The sequence below is a fragment of the Miscanthus floridulus genome, chromosome 5, assembly GCF_019320115.1.
Source record: "Miscanthus floridulus cultivar M001 chromosome 5, ASM1932011v1, whole genome shotgun sequence".
Taxonomy (NCBI): Eukaryota; Viridiplantae; Streptophyta; class Magnoliopsida; order Poales; family Poaceae; genus Miscanthus; species Miscanthus floridulus.
This window is the reverse complement of record NC_089584.1, coordinates 69448617-69474531: the sequence shown is the minus strand read 5'-3', so window position 1 is coordinate 69474531 and position 25915 is coordinate 69448617. Positions and strand designations below refer to the sequence as shown.

The 25915-nt window shown below is 46.2% G+C and overlaps 1 protein-coding gene and 1 non-coding gene across 2 annotated transcripts; both read left to right on the top strand.

The window, feature by feature from the left end:
* The first annotated feature begins 638 nt into the window (after positions 1–638).
* LOC136450051 (thiamine thiazole synthase 1, chloroplastic) lies at positions 639–2216 on the top strand. Its single transcript, XM_066450315.1, has 2 exons — positions 639–1638; positions 1737–2216. Exons 1-2 carry the CDS (start codon positions 745–747, stop codon positions 1902–1904), a joined length of 1062 nt encoding a protein of 353 aa, XP_066306412.1. The 5' UTR covers positions 639–744; the 3' UTR covers positions 1905–2216.
* Positions 2217–24684: 22468 nt separating this feature from the next.
* Positions 24685–24793, top strand: LOC136455653 (small nucleolar RNA R71). The gene has a single exon (XR_010759137.1). It is a non-coding gene; the product is annotated as a small nucleolar RNA R71 (small nucleolar RNA).
* The last annotated feature ends 1122 nt before the right edge of the window (positions 24794–25915 follow it).

Genomic DNA, 25915 nt, shown 5'->3' with positions numbered 1-25915 from the left:
AATTACTATGTTAATTTATGAGATTATAGTAACTTCTTACTAAGTGGTTTACTATAACGTTATGGTAAATATCCCTATGTGTTATAGTAACCCAACTATAGTAAATATATATTGACATTATCGTAAATTAGTATATAAAATTATGGTAAATGGAGGTGGCTACAGAATAACTTATTCTGTAGCTGGCTACTGAATAGCCTCTCCCTATATATATATATATATATATATATGTGGAAATATCACCCAAAACGGAGATACAAAGATATGATGATTCACCTGACGAGTGGATGATGTTGAGACCACCACTACAGATATTTTTACTGATGTGCTAAATCAGCCGAGGATCACCAAGTTTTATTAATGATGATGAAGTGAATCGTCTCTACATCAATCCATGGTAACCAATGAGCCAATATAATTTACTCAGTACAGTACACGTAGAAAGTTCCAAAAGTATACATCTCTACTATACACCAATTCACCCTCCAAAATATCTGCATGCAGCAGCCCACGCTGCTGCCAGCGATCCCAGAGTGCCCGTGACCAACCACGCCCCATGCATGGCGCCAGCCGCCAGCCGCCAGCCGCCAGCCAAGATATTTGTTGCAGCGAGCGCCTCCCTCGTCTCGTCCCCTTCTTAAACCTTGGCAGGGCAAGGACTGCAAGTGCAACCGCAGCCAGCAGCCTCATCCCCTCACACAGAGCCTGTGCTGCAGCAAGACTTGTCATTCCCAGCAGCTAGCCATGGCCACCACCGCGGCGTCTAGCCTCCTCAAGTCCTCCTTCGCGGGCTCCCGGCTCCCGGCCGCCACGCGCGCCCCATCGTCCGTCGTCGTTGCCACCGGCTCGCGCACCGCCGCCGGCCCCATCTGCGCGTCCATCTCCTCCTCCAACCCGCCGTACGACCTGACGTCCTTCAAATTCAGCCCCATCAAGGAGTCCATCGTGTCCCGCGAGATGACCCGTCGCTACATGACGGACATGATCACCTACGCCGACACCGACGTGGTCATCGTGGGCGCGGGATCCGCGGGGCTCTCCTGCGCGTACGAGCTGTCCAAGGACCCCACGGTGAGCATCGCCATCGTGGAGCAGTCGGTGTCCCCGGGCGGCGGCGCGTGGCTGGGCGGGCAGCTGTTCTCGGCCATGGTGGTGCGCAAGCCGGCGCACCTGTTCCTGGACGAGCTGGGCGTCGCCTACGACGAGGCCGAGGACTACGTGGTGATCAAGCACGCGGCGCTCTTCACGTCCACCATCATGAGCGCGCTCCTGGCGCGGCCCAACGTGAAGCTGTTCAACGCCGTGGCCGTGGAGGACCTGATCGTCAAGGGAGGGCGCGTCGGTGGCGTGGTCACCAACTGGGCGCTGGTGTCCATGAACCACGACACGCAGTCGTGCATGGACCCCAACGTGATGGAGGCCAAGGTGGTGGTCAGCTCCTGCGGCCACGACGGGCCCTTCGGGGCCACGGGCGTCAAGAGGCTCCAGGACATCGGCATGATCAGCGCCGTGCCCGGGATGAAGGCGCTCGACATGAACACCGCCGAGGACGAGATCGTGCGCCTCACGCGCGAGGTCGTGCCCGGCATGATCGTCACCGGAATGGAGGTCGCCGAGATTGACGGCGCGCCGAGGATGGTATGCTAGCTGGCAGCAGCTAGGATTTAGGATCCATCCATCAATTCCTAATATATAACTACTCACTGAATGAATGTTGATTGATTGCACTTGCACAGGGCCCGACGTTCGGCGCCATGATGATCTCCGGGCAGAAGGCGGCGCACCTGGCGCTGAAGGCGCTGGGCAGGCCCAACGCCGTGGACGGGACCATCCCCAAGGTGTCGCCGGCGTTGCGCGAGGAGTTCGTGATTGCGTCCAAGGACGACGAGGTCGTGGACGCCTGAGTGATCGAGCAGAGGATCGATCCACACCAGCAAGCAGCGTCTTATCTGGGCCGGCCGGGCCGGGGGTTTCTTTAATTCTGGACTTTGCCTTTGTTGTTGTTGCATGAATGAATTCCCTTCGATCGGTTAGCTTTAACGTGTCTCGTTATTAGTGTGTCGTGTTCATCATAGCACCGCCACCGCGCCATGCCACACCATGCTTGTTGTGTGCTCTGTCACGTGGGGGCCACTCCGGGGGTGGGTCCTACTGCCAGAACGAATAAGAGAAGATGGAATTGAAACAATAAAATGCATGGCGAATTGTGTTGTTGGTGTTGGCTTCTCTGTTCTGTTCTGCCCAGTCACCGTAATGCTGAATTCATTCATGTCGAATTGTCGGAGGGCCTGGCATCTTCACGGGCGATGATGGGCGGCGCTCGGACGGTGCCCAGTGCGCCAACGTTTCGCTTCGGCGTAGAGTTGGTCACATGATCAAGAATCGACAAAGACGAACAAAAGCAAGGATCGCAGCGAGAATCAGGGGTCGACTCAGGGTGTATGCTAGCGAGTTACGACCCATACTAAGAGCTATCTCCAGGAGTATTGTAAAACAACACCTTATTTTATTTTTTAGCAAAAAAGGAGAAAAAAAATCCTCCAACAATTTAGTAAAAGAGCTTATCATCCTTGGCTCGTAAGTTTTGAAAGTTCCGAGAAACTCCGTATCCACTACTCATTTGGTGTTTTTATCGAAAGACCTGAGTAAATTGGACGCACAAATAAATTAAAATTCCAGCAATTAGAGGCAAAGAATTAAAACTCCGTATCACCTTCGACGAAAACGACTTCCAAGTGCGAGATTACCCCCATTCTGATGCTTTTCGTCGCCATGGCGAATGTAGCCGGATGCATGCTGCACAACACTTCGGTTGACACAGGCCGTTTCGGTATCATTCATAGAAGGTGAAGGGGTCCGCACCGAGATGATAACTTTTGATATAGTCGATATAGACTACCCATACACTACTATTTTCGGCAGTGCATTCACCAGCAAATTCGAAGTAGTCATCAAGCAAAGCTACCTATGCATGAAGATGCCCTCACCTTTCAGAATAATCATGGTAAACGAGGATCAAATCGCATTAAGGCAAATAGAAGGAAAGTCAACACAAGGTAGTCAAAAAGCTAGAAGAAGCCGAATGGACTGACAAAAACATCATTAGCCCAAGGGCAGAAGCTGGAGAAGACACTCAGAAAACTCCTCTATCCAAAGCAGCACATGATAGTTGCGTCCATATCGGCACAGACATATCAGCCGAAGAGAAGCAAGAGCTCTTTTCGTTCTTACACGAGAACAACAATGTTTTCACATGGTCGGTGAAAGAATTGCCTAGAGTCAACCGAAACCTGGTACAACATAGTCTATATATGGCGAAAGAGTCCAAGCTGCAAAAGCAGAAGTTGAGAAAAATGTCAGTCATGAGAGATGAAGCAGCGAAAGCTAAAGTCCAAAGATGGCTATATGCTGAAGTCAAAAGACCTGTTCAGTATGAACCTTTCGTCTTGGCAGAAATGATAAAGTCAGGAACCTTTCGGCTGGTGAAAAACGAAGGGGTCGAAACAACACACACGCGGAATGCAGACAATCTGCGTCGCTTCTATCTATAGCCAGCAGAACTTATATCCTCTAACGAAAACTAATGTAATTTTTGTTTAAATTTCGCTTTCCGCAAACAACAAGGGGAATCGCACTCCTTTTCCTCGCACAGGAAACCTTAGCAGAAGGGTGAGTCAAGCACCAAATGCCGAAACAAGCTTATACACGATCAAAGCTTGGATATCGGCAGCATCACCTGCAGGTAAAAGGTTGCATAGTCAATCTATTCGTGGGAAATCTCAAGTAGACTCCGCAACCTCGAAAGCCTAAGACCTAATTTATACTTCGACCCTTCAAAAAGGCACGAGGGTGAAGAGACAAAAGCCTAAAGGCTAATTTATACTTCGACCCTCCGACCGATAATGCGTGAGGGCGAAGAAATGAAAGCCCAAGGGCTAATTTATACTTCGACCCTCCAAAAATGCGTGAGGGCAAAGAAACGAAAGCCTAAGGTCTAATTTGTACCTCGACCCTCTGAAAATGCGTGAGGGCGAAGAAACGAAAGCCTAAGGGCTAATTTATACTTCTACCCTCAAAAAATGTGAGGGTGAAGTGACAAAAGCCTGCGGGCTAATTATACACCTCGTCCCTCCGAAAATGCAAGGGGGCTAAGCGACGAAAGCCTACGGGCTAATTATATACTTCGACCCTCCAACAAAAATAGTCCCCTAAAACAAAAACAGTCAAGTATCGAAACAAGCCTAAACACCGCTTGCATATTGACAGCTTCAATCGCGGAAAAAAGGTTGCTCAACCTTTTATTTTCGCAGCAGATCTCCAAGAAAATGTCGCAACCATGAAAGCCTATGGGCAAATTAAAAACCTCATTTTTCAAAAGTGCAAGAGGCCGAAAGGTGAAAATCCCACGACAAAACCATAAACTTCATCATTCTAAGAGCTTTCGTTTGTCCACCACCTTCGCCCATGGAACAAAAGGTTGTATAAACACAACCCCAGAAGCTACGAGAGTTAGACACCGCAAGAAAAACACGTAAATCTAAGAGCACACCTAGTGTGAATGGAACACGCGCCTGACTATTGCCACATGCCAGGACCACAAGTCATGTTGCGAGATGACAAAGAATCACCACATATACTATCGGTGAGGGGACACCGCAAGAAAAAAACCGTGACACGAGCCTCCACAGCGACCTCGTGATGTTTTTCTATAGGTCACACCAAGGGGCTGGCACTGAAGCTCTATTGCGCGTGCTTTTGTCAACCCCTGCCGAAAAGGTTGGAGGAAGGTGCCAATTTTCTCTAAGTTACGTCGAGGGGATGGCACTGAAGCCCTATCACGCATGCTTTCACCACCTCCTTCTAAAAAGATTGGGGAAGGCGCCGATTTTCTCTAAGTTATGCCGAGGGACTGGCACTAAAGCCCTATCGCGCGTGCTTTCACCACCCCCTACCAAAAAGGTTGGGGGAAGACGTCGATTTTCTCTAAGTTACGCCGAGAGGCTGGCACTTAAGCCCTATCATGCGTGCTTTCACCACCCCCTGCCGAAAAGGTTGGGGGAAGGCGCCAATTTTCTCTAAGTCACACCGAGGGGCTAGCAACGGAGCCCTATCATGCGTGCTTTCACCACCCCCTGCCGAAAAGGTTGGGGGAAGGTGTAACACCCTAGGTGTTAGCCTTGCATAAATTGACTTGCATTGCATGAGCATGAGCATCAAGCATTCCTATTTAAGCTTTTACATTTGAAACATGTGATTGAAACTTATGAAACATGCTTGTTATTTTATGTTTCCTTGTATATATGCATATGATCATGAGTGAATACATGTAGGTAGTAGATGTGAGTCACTTAAGCATCATAGCTATACTTAGGATGACTAGTGAAACAATGTTGATGAAGATCATTTTGTATGATCAAGTACTTAAGTGATGCTATGGGTGTTGACCTAGAGAGCTTTATGTGTAACCAAAGTATGAAATGTTGGTGTGACCTTATAAATAGCTTGAACATGTTTAGAGTGTCATTATGAACAACTTTGGTATTCATGGTTAGGGCTAAGTTGGTCACTAAGTCATAGTTCATGTACAAGTCATCATTTCAATGTAATAGGTTTGACCAAGTTTAAACTATGTCATAGAAACCTTGCATGTATGTGGTCACTAAAGCAAAGTTGTAGTATTTGATAAGGGGAACAACTTTTATTTTTAGGTCATAGACTAGTTTAGCTCCTAACATGGTTGAAATAGGCTCACAAGATTCAATAATTCACTGTTTCCAACACTTAGAGAAAATTTCTAAGTCAAGTTAACTGACAGTGCTGACAAGCTCACATTGGTGATGATTTTACTCCTCATCCTTGGTGAATTAGGCCTTAATCATTAATAGAAGTTGAAGATGGTACATAGAGCTACAACTTTGATTTAGCTTGTGCGTGCTAATGATCCACGGATTAGGAGAACGAGCTTCATCAAATCTTGTTGTCAGGCTCGGGTTCAGGCCCTGATGGACGCTGCGCCGTGCTCTATCATGGCCAACCATGGACAGAGCATGGCCGGCGCGTGGCCACCGTCGGCCGATGCCTGGCCTCGACGCCATGCGCTGGCAGCCCTTATCTGCACCGCACCATGCTCCATTTCCACTCACTCCCGTCAGCTCTATCACTCCCCAGTGCTAGCCTTGCCTCTCGCCGCGGAACCAAGCCACGCTGCCGAGCACAGCACCACCTCTGCCATCGCCTTACGTGTGGTCCACTGCACCGCCATCGCCTCCATCTCGCCCATAGCTGTGCCACGTCCACCTCCACCGCCTCGACGTATTTGCAGCGTCATAAGAGCTTCGGTGAGGGCGTATTCACCATTTCCCTCTCGCCAGAGATCTCGGCCGCCATGGCCGCCTCCATGGCGAACTCGCCACCGATTGGCCCACAAGTGCATTGCCTCTGGTTATTTGCATTAGGGCTTGGTTAGGATGGGTGTTAGCTCATGTTATGGTGTTACCGCCATTAGTGGTCTCGCCGGCGTGGAACACGGCGACCCACGCCGCCGCGCTCTCACCTCCGCGCCACCGCACCATGGTCGGAGCTCTTCGGAGCCTTTCGTCGGGATTATGAAGTAGAAATAACATCACTAGGTCACCACGAATCTCGTGCGCTCCTCGGCTGGCTTCGCTGTGGTCGGTGATGGCCGACGCATCACAGAGCAGCGCCGCCGTGCCGCCATGGCCGGCGACGAGCATGCTCCGCCACACCTGCACTGCCACCACCTAGGTCAGTAGACGCGTATTGCTCTGTAGAACACGTTGGTCCACTTGTCTTTGCCGGAGGACTCACCGGCGATGAACTCTGGCCGCGTAGTATCGATGCAGCGCCGCCTGCCCTATTTTGTTTCACTGATGCGTGGGGACAACTGACATGCGGGTCCCAGTTGACAGTGACTGTAGAGCTATAGGATAGTTCATTTATTTCCTGTTTTGTGTGCAACTTTGAAAAATGGTAAGTGGAGCTGTAGATATCCAAATATTGTGAACCAAATTTTGTAGTGTTCCTTAGGAAGTGTAGTATTTAGGAAAAATATAATATTAGCACTTGTAGTAGAGTTTCTGGAAGAATTAAAATGAAACTTGAAATGTGTTTTTAAATGTATGCAAACTTGTTTAATTTATATCTAGAGTTCATGTGCTACAAAAATTATGAAATTTATATGGTGAGCTTTTCTTGATAAGTATAAGCTCTGGTAAAAATTTGGGGGTCAGTGCATGAATAGATGTTTAGTTATAGTTTTTCCTTTTATAATTAGGTGATACTTGTGTGAATTTTTATAAATTGTTTATGAATCCAATACTCATGAAATTTATTGGAGGTTGTCCTAGTACCTTATGGATGCTAAGAAAAAATATAAAATCTATTACTTGACATTTTTCACTAGGGTTTCCTATTTATGTTATTTTAAGCCTTTTTGCCTTATCATTTTTGCATAGGATGTTTTACTTCATAAAATGGCATGAAACTTTTACAGTAGTCTATTGGTAGCACTAGTAAGCCACTGTAAATTTATGAGAATTTATGATATACATTTAGTATATGTTTATTATTTACCCTAATTATTTAATTAAATTAATAAAGGCATTTAAACAATTAGATTATGATTAAGCATGATGTTTTCTATGGTTCTTATGATGCATAGTAACTGTTGATGTCAATGGTAAGGCTTAGAAGCCATTGATTGTATATAGATAACTAATTATCGTTTTATCATTCAAATACAAGACTGCATGTATAGTTTTGATTGTGTGGATGATTTGATATAGATAATGGTCTCTGTTGTAAAACTTGTTAATAACAAAGTTATAGATACCTTACTAATCTACCTTGTGTTAAATTTTCACAGTCATAGGACTTAGGGTTTTTGAGTTCTAGCTGTTACAAGTTTGCTGTCCGAAAGGTTTACTTTCTGGACAGATTCAATTGAATGATTTGTTTGCCCTATATAACTCTTGAATCACAGTAAGAGTATTAAAAGGAAGTTGTAGATAATTTTATAAGCTTTCCAGAAAGTCTGAGATTACAACATTTGGATAAGTAAAGCTTTAGTTATGAGTAAAATAAGTAGCTGCTGTTTTATGGTATAGTAAATGAATTGTTGAAGTATTTGATTAAGTAATCAAGAAGAGATATGCACATACTCAGTAAAACATGATGCACTTGTTATTACTTTAACACCTTGCTGTTAAGAATACTTACAAGAATACATTCATCATGTATTAGCATACTATACTTGGCAACATGTATGCATTCGCAATATCTTATGCCATACTCATGCATCTAGGATCGACAAAGGAGATAACGTTGCTGGAGTTCAACGAAGGAGAGGAAGGGGACCAGCAGGAGATTCCTCAAGCCACAGCTCTCGAAGGCGAGGAGCAGACCCTAGAAGAGCTTCCGGAGTGCCCTGACCACCGCTCCACTTCCTTTCTGAAAGACAAGCCCCGGAGCATTCTAAGTCTCCCAGTGTTTTACAAAATATTACTTGAGTCCTTTATGATTGATGCATTAGGTTATAAGAGTTGACTGGAACCACTTGATGCATATAAATTCCTTGTCCAGAAATATACCTTTAACCCTATGTAGGTCTAGGATCGAAAATATGCTTAGCCATGCTTAGACCGGTAGAAGTCGGGTGATTTTCTGTCACCTGTGAGATATAGGTGGCACTACTACACAAACAAATATGCGCAACGTTGCACTTTTGCACTCCGTGGCGGGCACCTATTTTTGCCCGTTGCGGTAAATCCCACGATTTACCGTGGCGGGCTTTTTTTATTTACCGCAGCGGGACTTTTGCCCGCCACGGTAAATTGATTTACCGTGGCAGACATATTAAGATGCCTGCCACGGTAAATACCCTATTTACCGTGGCGGACATCATAAGGTGTCCGCCACGGTAAATCAATTTACCGTGGCGGACAACGTTAAAAGCCCACCACGGAAAAGCCTAGGCCCAAGCTGGCCCGATATTCATCTACACGTATATATAGGTATACTTAGCGTAGTCGACCTCTCTTCCTCCCCACTCTCTTCCTCCCCACACGCTCCAGGTCAGGCCACCTCGACGGTGGCAGTGGAGGCCCCGACGGTGCCCCTTCCTCTCCCTCCTTCGGCCGGCGGTGGAGGCCCCAACGGCGCCCCTTCCTCTCCCTCCTCCGGCCGGTGTGGAGGCCCCGACGCTGGCATGGAGGCCCCGGTGGCGGCAGCAGATCGGCGCAAGGTGTGGAGCCCTCTTTCTTCTCTCTCAGATCAATGGTGGATCTTATCCCTCTCACACTCGCACCCTTGTAGATCCCCAACGACGGTGGCGAGCAGCGGCGACAGGTGCTCCTCCACGCATGGTGGCGAGCAGCGGCGTGGCCCGTCCGGCGTGGATCCACGGCGGGGCGGCGCCAACCCGCCACGATGGCATGGATCCACAGAGGGGCGGCCCCAACCCGCTGCGATGGCATGGATCCACGAAGGGGCGGCCCCAACAAACTGTGACATCATGGATCCACGGCGGGGCATCATCTCCCTCCCACCCAATCGACGGTGGCGCAGATCCGGTGGGCATGGCGCCCACCCTAGCCCTTCCTCTCCCTCCGATGGTGCGGTGAGTTGGAGCTATGGCGGGTCCAATCGACGGCGGTGGATCGACGACGGCAGTGGGATCTAGGTTCAGTGCGGCCCGGATTCAAGCTCGTGTGGGCTTTTTTCTTTTTTTTGTTTTTCCTGAACGATTTGCCGCAGCGGGCGTTCTTGTCCGCCGTGGGAAGCCACGATTTACCGTGGCCTTTCAACGGCGGCGGACCGGTTTGCCCACCGTGGAAAACCTAAAACGCTCGACACGAATAAATATTCTGTAGTAGTGTGGGTACCGAAGCACGGTTGGCTATATTTGCTATCGTGGAAAAGAACCATGGGGTGATGTAAATCGAGACCGGGTGGAGTCTATGTGTAGGTTGACTCATGTGATTCTGTCTGTGCCAAGTAAGGACCATACTGTTGTTGGCACTTCTAACAAGATTGAATGCATGCCTATCACTTAGCTGGCCGGATAACTCATTCTGACCGCGAAGCCGAGTAGCTCAACTCAGGTCGGGCCCCGCTCTATAAGAGTGCACACTCCGGATGGTAGTAAGGATGAGCGGGGAGCCAGACTGAGCCCAAGGGCAGGCTAGGCCTGAACATCCTAGCATATGGTGTCCCTGATTGTGCGGCACTAGGCGAACCCGCGAAATGTGTACTTGAGTAGTACCAAAGGTGACCTAAGGCTACCGTGGCTGGTAGACCCGGGTTTGTGTTAGGAATAAATTCCCAGCTGGTTGAAAATGATTCGAATCACCGTCTCTCCCTGATAGTGAGAAACTTGGCTAGCCCCAACATCGTAGTAATTGTATTATGGAATATGATGATTCGAATAAACAGGGAATTACAATACCTACTATGGTTACTATTGTATGCTCTTAAAATGATATACCATATGTTTGGCATAGGATAGTTGCTAATTTAGAGATGGATAGTCATAATTAACTTGATAACAGAATTATAATTGTATAACTGAGTTAATCACTTTTTATGCAAAATGTTGTCACGATCTCTCCACTTATACAGCCTTACATAATCCTTTGAGTCATTTTATTTCTGGTTTATGATCGGTAAGTCTAGCTGAGTACCTTCTCGTACTCAGGGTTTTATTTTCCCATTGTTGTAGATGGCACCGTTTATCATGGTTATTGCAAGAGTTGCTTCTATCCCACTGTGGATGAGGAGTAAGCCTTGGGCAGGCTTCTTTATTAATCCCTCTACACGCTTTTGTGGACTATGATCGTATGTTGACACTGTATTAAACTATGTTGGCAAATGCTACTTTCAAACTTAATTTGCTTCCGCTATTATGTATCAAACTTGGTTTGTAATAACTTTGTTTCATACTCTAATGATGGAAATGTATTTGTGAACTTTATGTAATACGTGACATGTATGTTGAATCATGTACGATCTTGGTTGTTGTGAATCATTTATCGAGACCCATCGTGGTACTCGATGGACTACCAGGCTTATATGGGTTCAAGTATGATAGTGCGACCATTTGCGGGCTACTAGTGTACTTGTACTATTATAAATTGGTCGGTTCTGCGACAGAAGGCGCCAATTTTCTCTAAGTTATGTCGAGGGGCTGGCACTGAAGCCCTATCACGTGTGCTTTCGCCATCCCTACCGAAAAGGTTGGGGCAAGGCGTTGTTGTTATTTATTTATGTGTCACTTGTTTTAAGTAGCCACCTATTATAAACCTATATCTACTAACATTACTTTACTAGGTTGTCATCCCTAATGATGATGTCAGAGATGCTTGTTGGTACTACATAGCATTACTACTAGAATAATACTAAGTGGTTCTTTATCATTTTATGTGACTAGAAAGAATATATAAATATATTATTAAAAAGGATCTACAAGCGCATAGATAATATACCGTTGTAGCACTTTACCCGAGAGTATTCCAGGTATCGTTCTTTATCATTCTAGCATGGACATGTAGATAACTTATGCTATTGAAGGAGAAATAAACCATAACCAATGTTCTACTCATAACAGGGGTAATTCATAGGATAAGATATATATATATATATATGATAAGTATTGATCAATAATAGTGATAAATCACTCAGAGTACCCCTTTCTATGGCATTAGCATGGTCAGGTAGAATATTAGAGGAATAATTCCTAAGTTATTCTTAATTATAAGTCAAAGCATACATTGATTAGTGCAATTATACGTAGTAGTCATTGCTAAGATCATCCTCATATCTACACATAAGGGATATTACTAAGGAAGATTAAGAACAGAGCTTGCTCTTCCTTCGTAACCGGACCCTACGTGTGCCTATATTCGGGGAGGGGATTACAAAGGACTCAACGAGAGTGTCACATCCACGATCTACCACATGACCCAGAATATAGGGTGTATCCGTAGGTAAACAATGTATAAGCACCACGCTTACACAATGTAGACCACTCACCCTGTGCGCAGCAGAGCGAGTGCTATACAAACTTATGCATGGATATAATGATAAATTAGATATACTAAGCATATAACCAAAGTAGATGATGCACATTATAACAAAGAAAATGAATAAGATGAATACTAATATTGTCATAACAATTGTAACTAGCATATAAAAGTAATAGAGATACAAATGATATGGGGTACAAAGATTATACCGAACCAAGCTCTTGACAAGATCAGGAATCCAAGCGAAGCCTGCTTGCCTCCCTCTAGACCTAGCCTAACTAGCTATGCCCTAGAATATGGTGGAGCTCTAAGGATGATTAGGGTTTCTATCTTCTCAAATGACTTATGCCTTCAGGGGGAGGGCAGGGGCTGATATATATAGGCCGAAGCGTTCAATGTGAGCCCTTGGATCAAACCAACTTAAAGGATGGTGTAGATGCAACCTAGGAGGCGGTGAAGAACCAACATTGCAACGAGGGGCTGACAGGTGGGCCCTAGGGGTCAAGCGGCTTACAGGGGGGGACTGACCAGCATCTCGCCCTCCGCTTCGGTGTGGAGTCCTCCTGAGTCGTCTAAAGTTTTTTGGTGTCCGTTTCATTGCGGATAAGTGCAATTAAATCTAACATGTAGGTCCACCTTGATGGTTTTCTGAATAAACCCTACAGAAAATATAGATTCACCAAAACTCATGGAATTTGTTAGTTTAAACCCCTAAACCTTCATTGGTGATTATATTTATGCCCTTATACATGTTATATTGATGGTTTATAATGGTTGTTAACTACTACCAACAAACTCCCCCAAGTTTATTCTTTGCTAGTCCCTTAGCAAAGCTAAACTTAGCAAATGGATTAGGAGTTGCTACGATGCTTTCATTCCTCAAAAGTACACATGCGTTCAAACAAGAATTCTCCTTTAGATTAGAATAAACCAATCCGTCGGGTTCATAAACCTAGGGTCCCTCGGGGACCGGCTTCCGCGTCAAGGCTTGGCCTAAGAGTCTAAATACAATAGTCCAGAAGGACGACCCAGTTGCCGACCAGAAGGTCTGGACCAAAAGAAGCTATGCCCGCTCGTTGACCCCTTGGGCCCACCACTTCGATCAGAGCACTCGCTTTGGCCTCCAGCCGCCTCCGGACGCCCTCTCTAATCTGAAGGCCAGGCCCAAATGGCTACTTCCGACTCTGACCCTGCATCCCTCCGACCGGGGCTCGTGGGAACCCTGCTCACTGCTCTTCTTCGACCAGTGCACTCAAAGTCAACTGGAGCCATCCGACCAAGGATGCCCGCTCAGTAGGAACCAGAAGACGTGCGGAGAAAGGCAAGGCAAGGCTCACAAGTCAAAACCACTGTACCAGGGACCATACCCTGCATGGAACAGTACTCTACAGCCACCTAACACAAACAGTATTGTAGGCGCCGACATCTCCCTCTACAGTATTGTAGGGGCCGCTAAAACTCCCATACGGTAAAGCCCTCCACGTGCCTTTAGGCATCAATAGCGATATGGGCGCTAGGATTTATCGTACCGGGTGAACATAGCGAGACTCCTCACATGCCTCTAGGTATCAAATAGTATTTGCAGGTACCGATGTCCACCATCCCTAAAAAAGGCAGCCTGACCTCCCGTATGCATCTCATCCCTCTGATCGGGGCTCGTGGGAACCCTGCTCACTGCTCTTCTTCGACCAGCGCACTCAAAGCCGACTGGAGCCATCCGACCGGGGATGCCCACTCAGTAGGAACCAGAAGACGTGCGGAGAAAGGCAAGGCAAGGCTCACAAGTCAAAACCACTATACTAGGGACTATACCCTGCATGGAATAGTACTCTACAGCCACCTAACACAAACAGTATTGTAGGCGCTGACATCTCCCTAGGCACCTACCATTATCTAGTACCCACCGGGGTGGGCAACAAGGCTCGGTAGGCATGGACAACAAGGCTCGGTAGCATACGCACCCTTTCCCTCTCACTTGTAAAGCCGTCCCCTTTATCTATAAAAGGGGATGCGCTTCCTCCAACAAAGAGGGACCGATCCTAGTTGATTAGAGTTCCTTAGATCGATAGCTCACAACCACAGAACTACCAGGTTCGGACCTCAAGCACCCGCTTGAACACTTAGCTCATAGTGAAGTTCCTGTCACTCTCGGCCCTTCCGACCTGAGGTGACCAGGCCTCTTGCACACCCTGTCTTTCTCCTTCTTGTTTGTAACCCCACTGCAAACTTCGAGCACCTGGGCTCAGGAATAAATTCACTGATCGACCCTGACTGGACATAGGGCATGTTGCCTGACCTAGTATAAATCTTGTGTCATTGAGTGCTAGGCCACCTTCGATCACAACGTACAGTAGAACTACAAATATTCACTAGTTGGTCACTTTTTGCACCGAGAGTTGGCGTCGTCCGTGGGGAAGACGTTGTACGTTCAACACTTTTTTGTCATCGAATGACCCATTTTTTCACCACCGCCACCGTGGCGGGCTCGGGCGATATGATTCGCTTCGGCTCATTGGAGTTTCCTGCACCCTCGCCCGCCGGGATGAGGGTTCCACCCATCTTTGAGCCATCCTAGGCCTTCCTCTTTGGAAGCCTGGACTTCGTCGCCGACCGACTCGGTGTACTACACCTCCGCAAGAAGGCTCGTGACCCAGCACCCGTCGGTGGGACATCCTCCATCGACTCCGAGAAGCGCGACTTTGATGACACGGCATCTATGCTTCATTTCGAGCAAACTCTCTGCTCAAACCCCACTGTAAGTAATATGCATACTATTGTTCACTCTTTATTTACTATCTCCCACTGATCACCTAGAGGGAATGCACCGCCCATGCCATAAACATCGTATGATCGGTTCCCTGATGGCCTCGCATCCTCCACGGATGCATACGCTCGGGGGCTCCAAAGGATACTGGTACCATCCCCCCTCACGTTTGAATTCATGGGAATGGCAGGCTGCATTCCTGCTATTTCCCATGAACTTTTGGATGGCAAAGGCGAGAGTGACGGTTCTAGCATCGATGACATGGCACCCCACCACCATCCGTCCTAGGAGTGTGCTATGGCGGACACTCTAGGACAACCATTGGTGGTTGTGGAGTCTGCGCAAACTCACACCCCTCTAGACCCATGTGCGGGGGCCCTCGCATCTACGCAAGCACACGCCGAGGAATTACGACAATGACGATAGAACCAGTCGCCGCCTATGCCGGCGCAGTCGGTGCGACACGTTGCACCCCATGCACCTGGCCCGGTGGGTGGCGCCCAGGGTCACGCCCGTCAGGTCCAACATGACATCATGAATGAGGGGAGCAATCTCCCACAATTCACCCAGACCAGCCAGATCATCGTTGTTGCGGCAATGCTTCTGCACGGCGTTCTCGAGCCCATCGACCCCCAGGAACACGTAGTCTATTGGAACCTTTGAGTTCTGGTAGAAGCCACTGCCGTCCAACAGGCAGAAAGCTCCACGTCGTGACTTCGACCCATGCCCTCTCTCCACACTAGGGGAGCAGGGATGCGTCGGACGGGTCACTCCATCTGCTCACCGCTACAACCATCAAGCATGGCTCAGGAAGCGACAGTCACGCCATGATCCAACTCGGCACCTGCTCCACACCAACCGCCGGTACATGAGCGACCCAATCCACACCAGGATGCTCGTAGCATCATCAGCAACTGGCATTAGGCCAGGCATAATGGTGATCTCTGACGAACGGCGATAGCTAACACGGATCTCAATCGAACCGTCAAGGGGAGCGGTCACTAGCTTGACGACCAAAGCCCTAGCCCTAAGGGCCCGGGGCCACGGGCCTTTAGCTGGCGCATCCAGAGAGTGCCATTCCCATAGCATTTCCGACCACCCACCAACATCACCAAATACATTAGGGAGACAAACCTAGGCATTTGGCTTGAAGACTTCCGACTCGCCTGTCGGGCCAGAGGAGTGGATGATGACCATTTCATCATTCAATACCTTCCCATTTGCATGGGGGAACATGTTCAGGCATGGCTTGAATTCCTTCTGCATGAGAGCATCCACGACTAGATGGACCTCAAGAGGGTCTTCGTCAGGAATTTCTAGGGGACGTACATCCGCCCGGGGAACTCTTGGGACCTCAAGAGCTATCAACAGGAGCCCAAGGAGTCCCTATAGGATTACATCCATAGGTTCTCCCAATGATGGAACTCCCTCCCTAATGTCGTCGATGCAGATGTCATCAACACATTCCTCTCTGAGATGAACTGCAAGTCCCTGATCCACAAGCTTGGCTGCTTGAAACCCTATACCACCCACGACCTGCTCGACATCGCCATCAACCATGCCTCTGGCGAGGAGGTGGTCAGAGTGGTCTTCAGCAGAGGCTAGGACAAGGTCAAAGCCAAGTGCACAGACCCGGACAAAGGCCCCTCCACGCAGAGGGGCAAGAAAAACAAAAAAGATCGACGCCGGTCGGACAGCTCCGTGCTGATCGTCGCGGCTGATTGCATGGCCAAGCAGCCCCAATAGGGACTACTTGACCACTTCAACAAACTCATGGATGGTCCATGCACCAACCACGCCTACCTCATCAAGCACCTCTACAAGGAATGCGAGCTCCTCATACGCTTCCTTCGATAGGCTGGTGGGCCAAAGGTGGGAGATAGCAAAGAGGCGATAGCCAAGAAGGGGGCGCGGTAGGCAAGGATGAAGATAGCTTCCCCGAGCCTAAGGAGTGCATCATGATCTTCGATGGATTTGATGCCGTCTAGTCCAAGCTCTAGCACAAGGTTCGCTATAGAGAGGCATGAGCCACCGAGACGGCCGTCCCCTCCTTCCTTAGCTGGTCGAAATCTCCGATCACCTTCGATCAGAGGGATCATCCCTCCCACATCACGAGACTGGGACACTACCCACTCGTTGTCGACCCCATCATCCGCAAGAAGCGCCTCACCAAGGTGCTAATGGACGGAGGCAATGGCCTCAACATCCTATACGTCGATACGCTCGATGCCTTACACATCCCCCGATCGGAGCTCCGCCTAGTAGGCTCCCCCTTTCATGGGGTAATCCTAGGAGCGTAGGCATACCCGCTCGGACAGATTGATCTACTGGTCACATTCAGCAGCCAGGCCAACTTCCGCTCAGAGATCCTCACCTTCGAGGCGGTGGACTTTCTAGGGTCCTACCACGCCATCTTGGGCGGCCATGCTACGCAAGATTCATGGCGATCCCCAACTACACCTACCTCAAGCTGAAGATGCTAGGACCAAAAGGCGTCATCACCATGAGTAGCACCTTTTTGCACGCCCTCGCATGCAACCGCGAGCACTATGAGCTTGCCACCACGGTCGTCAACTCATCCAAGCTCCCGTAGCTTGGGGAGTCATCGGTTCCAGTAGTCCCAGACTGCAACAAACCAACTTCATCGACAGCCTTCTGCCCGCTCGAAGAAACCAAGGTAGTGGGGATTGACCCCACCATCCCAACCAAGATAGTTCGGATCAGGACCTAGATCCCGACCAAATAGGAATGCGAGCTCATCGACTTCCTACGTGACAATCGTGATGTCTTCGCATGGCAGCCCTCTGACATGCCGAGGATACCATGGGAGGTCGCCGAGCATGCATTGTGCCTTATCCTAGGCTCAAAGCCCACCAAGCAGCGTCTGCGTCGTTTCGATGATGAGAGGCGTAGGGCCATAGGCGAAGAAATCGCTAAGCTCCTGGCAGCAGGATTTATCAGAGAGGTCTTCCACTCTGACTGGCTCGCCAATCCCATCCTTATCAGGAAAAAGATAGGAAAGTGGAGAATGTGCATTGATTATACTGGACTCAACAAAGCATGTTCGAAGGATCACTTTCCTTTGCTGTGCATAGACTAGATATTTGATTCCACCTCGGGTTGCGAGATCCTCTCCTTTCTGGATGCCTACTCAGGCTACCACCAGATCGCAATGAAAGAATCCAATCAGCTCGCAACCTCATTCATCACCCTATATGGTTTGTACTGCTACGTGACCATGCCCTTCGGCATGAAGAACGCTGGTGCCACCTACCAAAGGTGCATGCAGCAATGCTTCACCAACCAATTCAACCCACCTGATCGGCCTGATTAGGCCAAACGGCCGAAACCAACAATTGCTGTCTATGTTGATGACATAGTGGTCAAAACGGCTCAAGCTTGTGACCTGATCGCGAACTTGGCCACGACATTCGCAAACCTCCGAAGGTTCAACATCAAGCTGAACCCCGAAAAATGTGTTTTTGGGGTTCCGAAGGGGAAGCTGCTCGGATACATCGTATCCGAGCGTGGCATCGAAGCCAACCCCGAAAAGATCATGGCCTTCTCCAACATGGGCCCCATATGCAATGTTAAGGGCATACAAAGTCTCACCAGCTATCTAGCTACCCTAAGCCGCTTCATCTCTTGGCTCGGCGAGCGGGGGATGCCACTCTACAAGCTCCTCAAAAGGACAGACGCCTTCGTCTGGACTGAGGAAGCCCAGCAGGCTCTCGAAAGGCTCAAAACGTCCCTAACGTCAGCCCCAATCCTCGTCGCTCCTGAACAGGGACAACCCCTCCTCCTTTACATCACGGCAAGTAACCATGTGGTGAGTGCCGCCCTGGTTGTGTGGTGAGTGCTGCCCTGGTTATCGAAAGGGAGGAGCCGGGACACTAGCTCAAGATACAGTGACCCGTATACTTTGTCGGAGAAGTACCTACCAACCCTAAGGTCTAGTACCCCTAGGTGCAGAAACTCCTATACGCCATGCTAATGGCAACCAGGAAACTCCTGCACTACTTCACCGACCACGAAGTTACGGTTGTCACTTCATACCCACTCGGAAACATTGTCCGCAACCGTGACACAGCAGGACGAATCTCCAAATGGGCGCTTGAACTCATGGGCCATGACATCAGGTATACCCTCCGCACCGCTATTAAGTCTCAAGCTCTCGCGGACTTTGTCGTCGAATGGACGGAGGTCCAACTATCGACCCCGGACGTCACCCACGAGTACTGGACAATGTACTTCGACGGGTGATTATATTTATGCCCTTATACATGTTATATTGATGGTTTATAATGGTTGTTAACTACTATCAACAAACTCCCCCAAGCTTATTCTTTGCTAGTCCCTTAGCAAAGCTAAACTTAGCAAATGGATTAGGAGTTGCTACGATGCTTTCATTTCTCAAAAGTACACATGCGTTCAAACAAGAATTCTCCTTTAGATTAGAATAAACCAATCTGTCGGGTTCATAAACCCAGGGTCCCTCAGGGACCGGCTTCTGCGCCAAGGCTCGGTCCAAGAGTCTAAATACAGTAGACCAAAAGGATAGCCCAGTCGCCAACCAGAAGGTCTGGACCAAAAGGAGCGGCGCCAGCTCGTTGACCCCTTGGGCCCACCACTCCAAACAGAGCACTCGCTTCGGCCTCCAGCCGCCTCCGAACACCCTCTCCAATTAGAAGGCCTGGCCTAAAGTGCTACTTCCAACTCTGACCCCGCGTCCCTCCAACCGAGGCTTGTGGAAACCCTGCTCACCGCTCTTCTCCGACTGGTGCACTCAGAGCCAATTGGAGCCATCCGACCAGGGACGCCAGCTCGATAGGAACCAGAAGATGTGTGGAGAAAGGCAAGGCAAGGCTCACAAGTCAAAACCACTGTACCAGGGACCATACCCTACATGGAACAGTACTCTGCAGCCACCTAACACAAAACAGTATTGTAGGCGCCGACATCTCCCTCTATAGTATTATAGGGGTCGCTAAAACTCCCATATGGTAAGGCCCTCCACGTGCCTCTAGGCATCAATAGCGGTATAGGCATCAGGATTTACCGTACCAGGTGAACATAGCAAGACTCCTCACATGCCTCTAGGCATCAAACAGTATTTGTAGGTACCAACGTCCAACATTCTTGAAAAAGGCAGCACGACCTCCCGTATGCATCTGACATTCTACAGTGACATCAATAGTGTTGTAGGCACCTACCATTATCTAGTACCCACCGGTGTGGGCAACAAGGCTCGGTAGGCATGGACAACAAGGCTCAGTAGCATACGCACCCTTTCCCTCTCACTTGTAAAGTCGTCACCTTCATCTATAAAAGGGGATGCGCTTCCTCCAACAAAGAGGGACCGATCCTAGTTGATCAGAGTTCCTTAGATCGATAGCTCACAATCACAAAACCGCTAGGTTTGGATCTCAAGCACCTTCTTGAACACTTAGCTCATAGCAAAGTTCCTATCACTCTTGGCCCTTCTGACTGGGGCCGATCGGACCTCTTGCACACCCCATCTTTCTCCTTCTCGTTTGTAACCCCACTGCAAACTTCGATTACCTGGGCTTAGGAATAAAGTCACTGACCAACCCTGACTGGACGTAGGGCATGTTGCCCGAACCAGTATAAATCCTATGTCATTGTGTGCTAGGCCACCTCCGATCACAACGTACAGCAAAACTACAAATATTCACTAGTTGGTCACTTTCTACACCGACACAATCTGACTTCAAACTTACCCATATTACCTTCAACCATGGGGCTTCTTAGCCTTCACTTGGGTCTTGACAAATTGAAAGACAGAATGATCAAGTCAAGCACTATGTCTCAAGTTCTTTGCTCAACCATTATTCTAGAGTTTTTATAGATTTTCAAAATAAAACTCAGAGCTTTCATCGTATGACACTCTCAAATCTCTCAATATATGTGGTATTTGTAGATCCTCACCAAGGCAATAAAGATGTTATACCTTTCTCTTCCTACAACTAAGGCTTATGTGGAGCTCATAGGAGTGGAAAAAGCATAAAAGAGCATACTTGCAATATATATTGTAAAGTCAAACCCTAGATCCAAATAGAGTTGAGTCATACAATCAAATCAAGATGTGCATATGTATAGATATATGGTGGCTAACATAATTCTACTATGCTCCTTGAAAACATATCTCTCTTTTAAAACTTGGAAACAACTTTGCAAAAACATGAGCTATCTTATTCATCTCTTCTTTTTTTTGGGTGGGCATCTGAGTACCCATTGTTTTAAATATGTCGGACACTTGTCCATTTTTTTCATCTTTCTTCTTTTTCTATGAATAACTTTTGCATAGCCCCATGCCTCTTTTCTACAACAAAACTTTGAGAGAGATATCAACAAGAACTTGGAGCATTTATTTGGTGAAAATTCCTATCAAGAATATTTTTGGTGTTTACTCTAAGTGTAGGAGTAAAACATTTTTGGGTGGATCTAGATGGAATGGCATGTTATTGTGTCTACCCCCATTATAGGAGTAGTGCATATTTGGGTGGTACGTATGTGATCTTGATTTTAAGAGCATGACAAACCTCTCATAAGGGTCAACAAAGCTTGACTAAACTCAATGTAGAGCAAGCAGCATATATATGAGTGAAAGTTTTCCTAATCTAAATATCATATATAGCTATGGTAGAAATTCAACCTTTGTCATATAGGAGCTCATCATGTAGGATTTTCATATTTTTTCAAAAGATAAATCTCTAGAACTTTAGTGTCACTTGGAACAAGATAAACAGTAGCCCAGACCTTCTCATATCACATCAGTTAATTACCTAGACTTAAATCATGCATATGTTACCCATGGGTTTTAAGTTTAGAGTAAATTCTTAAATCAAAACAGTCGCATCCAAAACTTGGAAGAATTCAAGGCTGAAAACTAGGTACTTGAAAGGAATTAAGATAGAGCAACTATTCATTATTTTTATTTAAGAGATTATCCTTAGAACCCATTTATTTATTCAGCTCTTAAAATAGATAACTAGACACACACTTTTTATTTTATTTTTCATAATTTAAGATCACACCTTTAATATCTATATAACTAGCTGAGATAAATTTTTATTTTGCTTTAGTGTGTTATGCATCTTTTTATTTCTTTAGCAAATATGAAACAAACTTAAAAAATAATAGAACCAAAAGAAATACTTAGCTAGATACATGGAGGATGCTCCTCCCCCAAGCTAGATGTCGTCGTGGTCTTTTTTAGAGTGAGTCTACAGCATTAGTCTTTCTTATCCGTCCAGAAGTTGTGTTCCTCATATAGCGGGTGTAGCGGCAGTTCAAGAAAATGTACTTCGAATGGATGGCTTTACTCATGATCATCTTGCCAAATACTCCAACAAGAGCACCAAAACTCATGGCATAGATTAGGATAAGGGGTTAGTGGTTAGCCATTTAGAGATTTGTTGTCCTTAGAGGTTTAGACAAATTTCCTAATTGGCAAAGTTCTAGCAGGATGTCTATTTAATATTTTTGGATTTTCTTATTTATATAATGCAGCAAATATGTGTGTATGATATTTTTATTTTTATGCCACCACGGTGAATATTCCTATGGGCCTTTACACACCATTGATTTATTCACATGGGGCTTTAGGCTTTAATGATGCAATGATGTAATTTTTATTTTCTTTCTACTAATGCAATACTAATGCAGAAGAGTAAACATGCTAAGGTGAAAAGTAATTAATGCAATACTAAAAAGTAACTATAGATAACTACCAATGTTGCCTCATGGCCAGGGTTCGGATTTTTAAGTCCTCCGGACATGACTCTTTTCCTATCTTGTTCATTCCTTGGGTGCATGAGCCAGTCTAGGGGATGGAGACCCTGATGGTTCCACCTCTTTTGACTTTGGTGGTGATGTTACCTTTTCTTTCCATACTTGCTTGGTCTGTGGACTTGACTTTAGTGGAGTGAGTTCATTTTTTACAACTTCTTTAGGTTCCTCACATTTCTCCCAACTTTTCTTTGGGAATTGATTCTTTTGGTTTCGGGATGATCGATGTCTCCTCCTAGAGCGGGACTTATTCAGCTGCTCATAAGTGGTATAACTATTGAAATAATAGCGTACCTTTTCTCAAGGGAATTGGAAGTGGATTTGTCCAGATCTGACATAGATGATCGCGTTGGTAGTGTTGAGAAACGGTCTTCCAAGAATAATGGGTGTGTCATCTTCTTCTCCCATGTCTAGAACCCTGAAGTCGGCAAGGGCATAGTGATCATATATCCTTACCATGACATCTTTTGCTATTCCCTCCAAAAATCTAATTGATTGGTCCATCATCTGCAATTGCATGTATGTAGGGAACAAAGGTTCGTCACTAAATAAGTATTCATATGTTACCTTGGACATTATGTTGACACCCGACCCAATATCACAGAAGGTCTTATGGAAGATTCTTTGTTCAATGGTACACTCGATCATTGGTACGCCTAGGTCATCATTCTTAGCAAGGAATGGTAAAGCGAGGAGGTGGTTGTACTCTGATCGAAGTGTGTTGATCATGTTGACCGATTCTTCTTGAGGCTGCCTGGCCTTGGTCTTCCTCCTTCGCCTATTATTCTTCTTCTTGGTCACTGTTGTCTTTTTGGATAGGTACGACCTTTGTGGATGTCTAGAAGATTGCAGGATGCGGTTCTTGAAAGAAAACTTCTCCTTTCTATCCTTGATTGTGAAGCAGATCTTAGCACTATCCGTATAGATGATGGCTTTAGTGGTGCTTAGGAAAGGTCGGCCTAAAATAATGGGTGCCCTTATATCACCACCTATTTTTAGAATCACAAAGTCTACAGGAACATAAGATTGTCCCACTTGAACAATGACATGTTCAAGAACTCCCTTGGGGTAGCAGAGTGACTGATCTACAAGATACAGATGCATATTTGTGTACAACAAAGTATCTCCATTAATTTGATCATAAATTACCTTAGGCATGATGTTGACACTTGCTCCAAAATCACAGACAACTTCTTGGAAAATGTGAGGTCCAATGGCAATGGGGATGATAGGTCTTCTGGGATCGCTCTTCTTTTTTAGCAAGGTATATTCTATCCACCTTCCCGTCGATAGTTGTATATAGTAGTATGATGCATTGTGAATATCAACAAGATTTGTAGTTTTTAGATCCTCCGGTTGCCCTAGAATCTTACTTTTGTTGGACAGAGGAACAACAACAGCCAACTAAGCTATTTGTGATTCTATAATTTTATTAAAGCTTTGCTGGTTTTTAATGGTAGAAGCAAAGCTATCCATTCTATTATTTATATTCTCTAGAATTTTATCATTGGTAGCTACCTTTCTAGATAATCCCTCCATAAGTTTAGATTGGCCAACAATTAATTCTCTTAAGGGTGGTTGATTTAAATTGTTAAAATTATTACCTTGATAGTTACCTTGGTAGTTTGGTCCCTGTTGCTGGTCCATCCTTAATTCTACTGAGAATGAAAGTATTTGTTGTTATTAACAAGGTTCACATCCTCATGGGTCTTTGGGCAGCTTCTCCCTGAATGCCCAGTGTTTCCACATACTTCACATGTCATGCGCGAATCATGAATATGCATGACTTCTTGCTTCTCATTGGCTCGATCTTCAAGCTTCTTCATCAACAGGTCCATCTTGACAGATAGCATGTCTACCTCCTTAAGTTGATGCATACCTCCACCCCTCTTGAGGGTTTGAACATGTTCTTCATTCCAACCTTGATTGGAGGCCATCTTCTCCATAAGAGCTGTTGCAGCTGGTATGGTGAGTGATAGGAATGCATCTCCAGCAGCAGCATCCATAGTCTCACGGGTACTGTTGGTCAACCCATGGTTGAAATTTTGCATGAGTAGCCAATTCTCTATCCCATGATGAGGACATTCCACAATATAATCTTGAAAATGTTCCCATGCCTCAGGGACAGATTCATCATGTTGTTGCTGAAAGATTGAGATTCTCCCACGTAGAGCATTGGTCTTGCCTGTAGAAAAGAACTTTGCTAGAAAAGCAGTGGAGCAGTTATCCCATGTAGTATTTCTATCCTTGTTGGAGTAGAACCATTGCTTGGCCTTCTCCAAGAGTGAGAATGAGAAGAGGCAAAGTAATATGGCATCTTGGGTTACTCCTTTGATGGTGAAAATGCTACAGATCTCTAGAAAGTGTTGGAGATGTGCACTCGCATCTTCATGTGCCTTCCCACAAAACTGGTTTGCTTGCACCATGTTGATGAGAGCTGGCTTGAGCTCGAATCCATTGTCTTCAACATTGACTATTGGTCCAGTACAAATGTTGGCTGTAGTTGGAGCAAAGAATTCATGGAGATTCCTGTTAGCCATGACTTCAAGTTTAGGTGTTAAGCTTTGTCTTATATGGTTGTCTTAACAACTTTAAAACTAGAACTTTATTGAGTTTAGCTCTAGTTCTCCTGAATAAAACTTCTGGATCTTCAATGTAGTTTGTCGGAAGGTTAAAATCGGTCATGCATTACCCTGCATAAGATACACAAGTAGACAAAACAAGGATAAGCCTATTTGAGCAAAGGTCAATGGTTATCTCCAATCACATCAATAAGTATAAGTTTATTAATACTTCCTTTGCCGAGCTACCTTCCCCGGCAACGGCGCCAAAAATGCTTGTTGGTATTTATTAACGTGTCACTTATTTTGAGTAGCCACCTATTATAAACCTATATCTCCTAAAATTACTTTACTAGGTTGTCATCCCTAATGATGATGTCAGAGATGCTTGTTGGTACTACACAGTATTACTACTAAAATAATATTAAGTAGTTCTTTATCATTTTATGTGACTAGAAAGAATATATAAATACATGATTAAAAAGAATCTGCAAGCGCATAGATAATATACCATTGTAGCATGGACATGTATTGATAACTTATGCTATTGAAGGAGAAATAAATCATAACCAATGTTCTACTCATAACAGGGGTAATTCATAGGATAAGATATATCTATATATGATAAGTATTGGTCAATAATAATGATAAATCACTCAGAGTACCCCTTTCTATGGCATTAGCACGGTCAGGTAGAATATTAGAAAAATAATTCCTAAGTTATTCTTAATTATAAG

What these genes read in the sequence shown, in the direction of transcription:
- LOC136450051 (XM_066450315.1), top strand. Translation starts at nt 745, where the DNA reads ATGGCCACCACCGCGGCGTCTAGCCTCCTCAAGTCCTCCTTCGCGGGC. An exon ending in TTGACGGCGCGCCGAGGATG is followed by an intron (nt 1,639 to 1,736) that starts GTATGCTAGCTG and finishes GCACTTGCACAG; the next exon opens with GGCCCGACGTTCGGCGCCAT.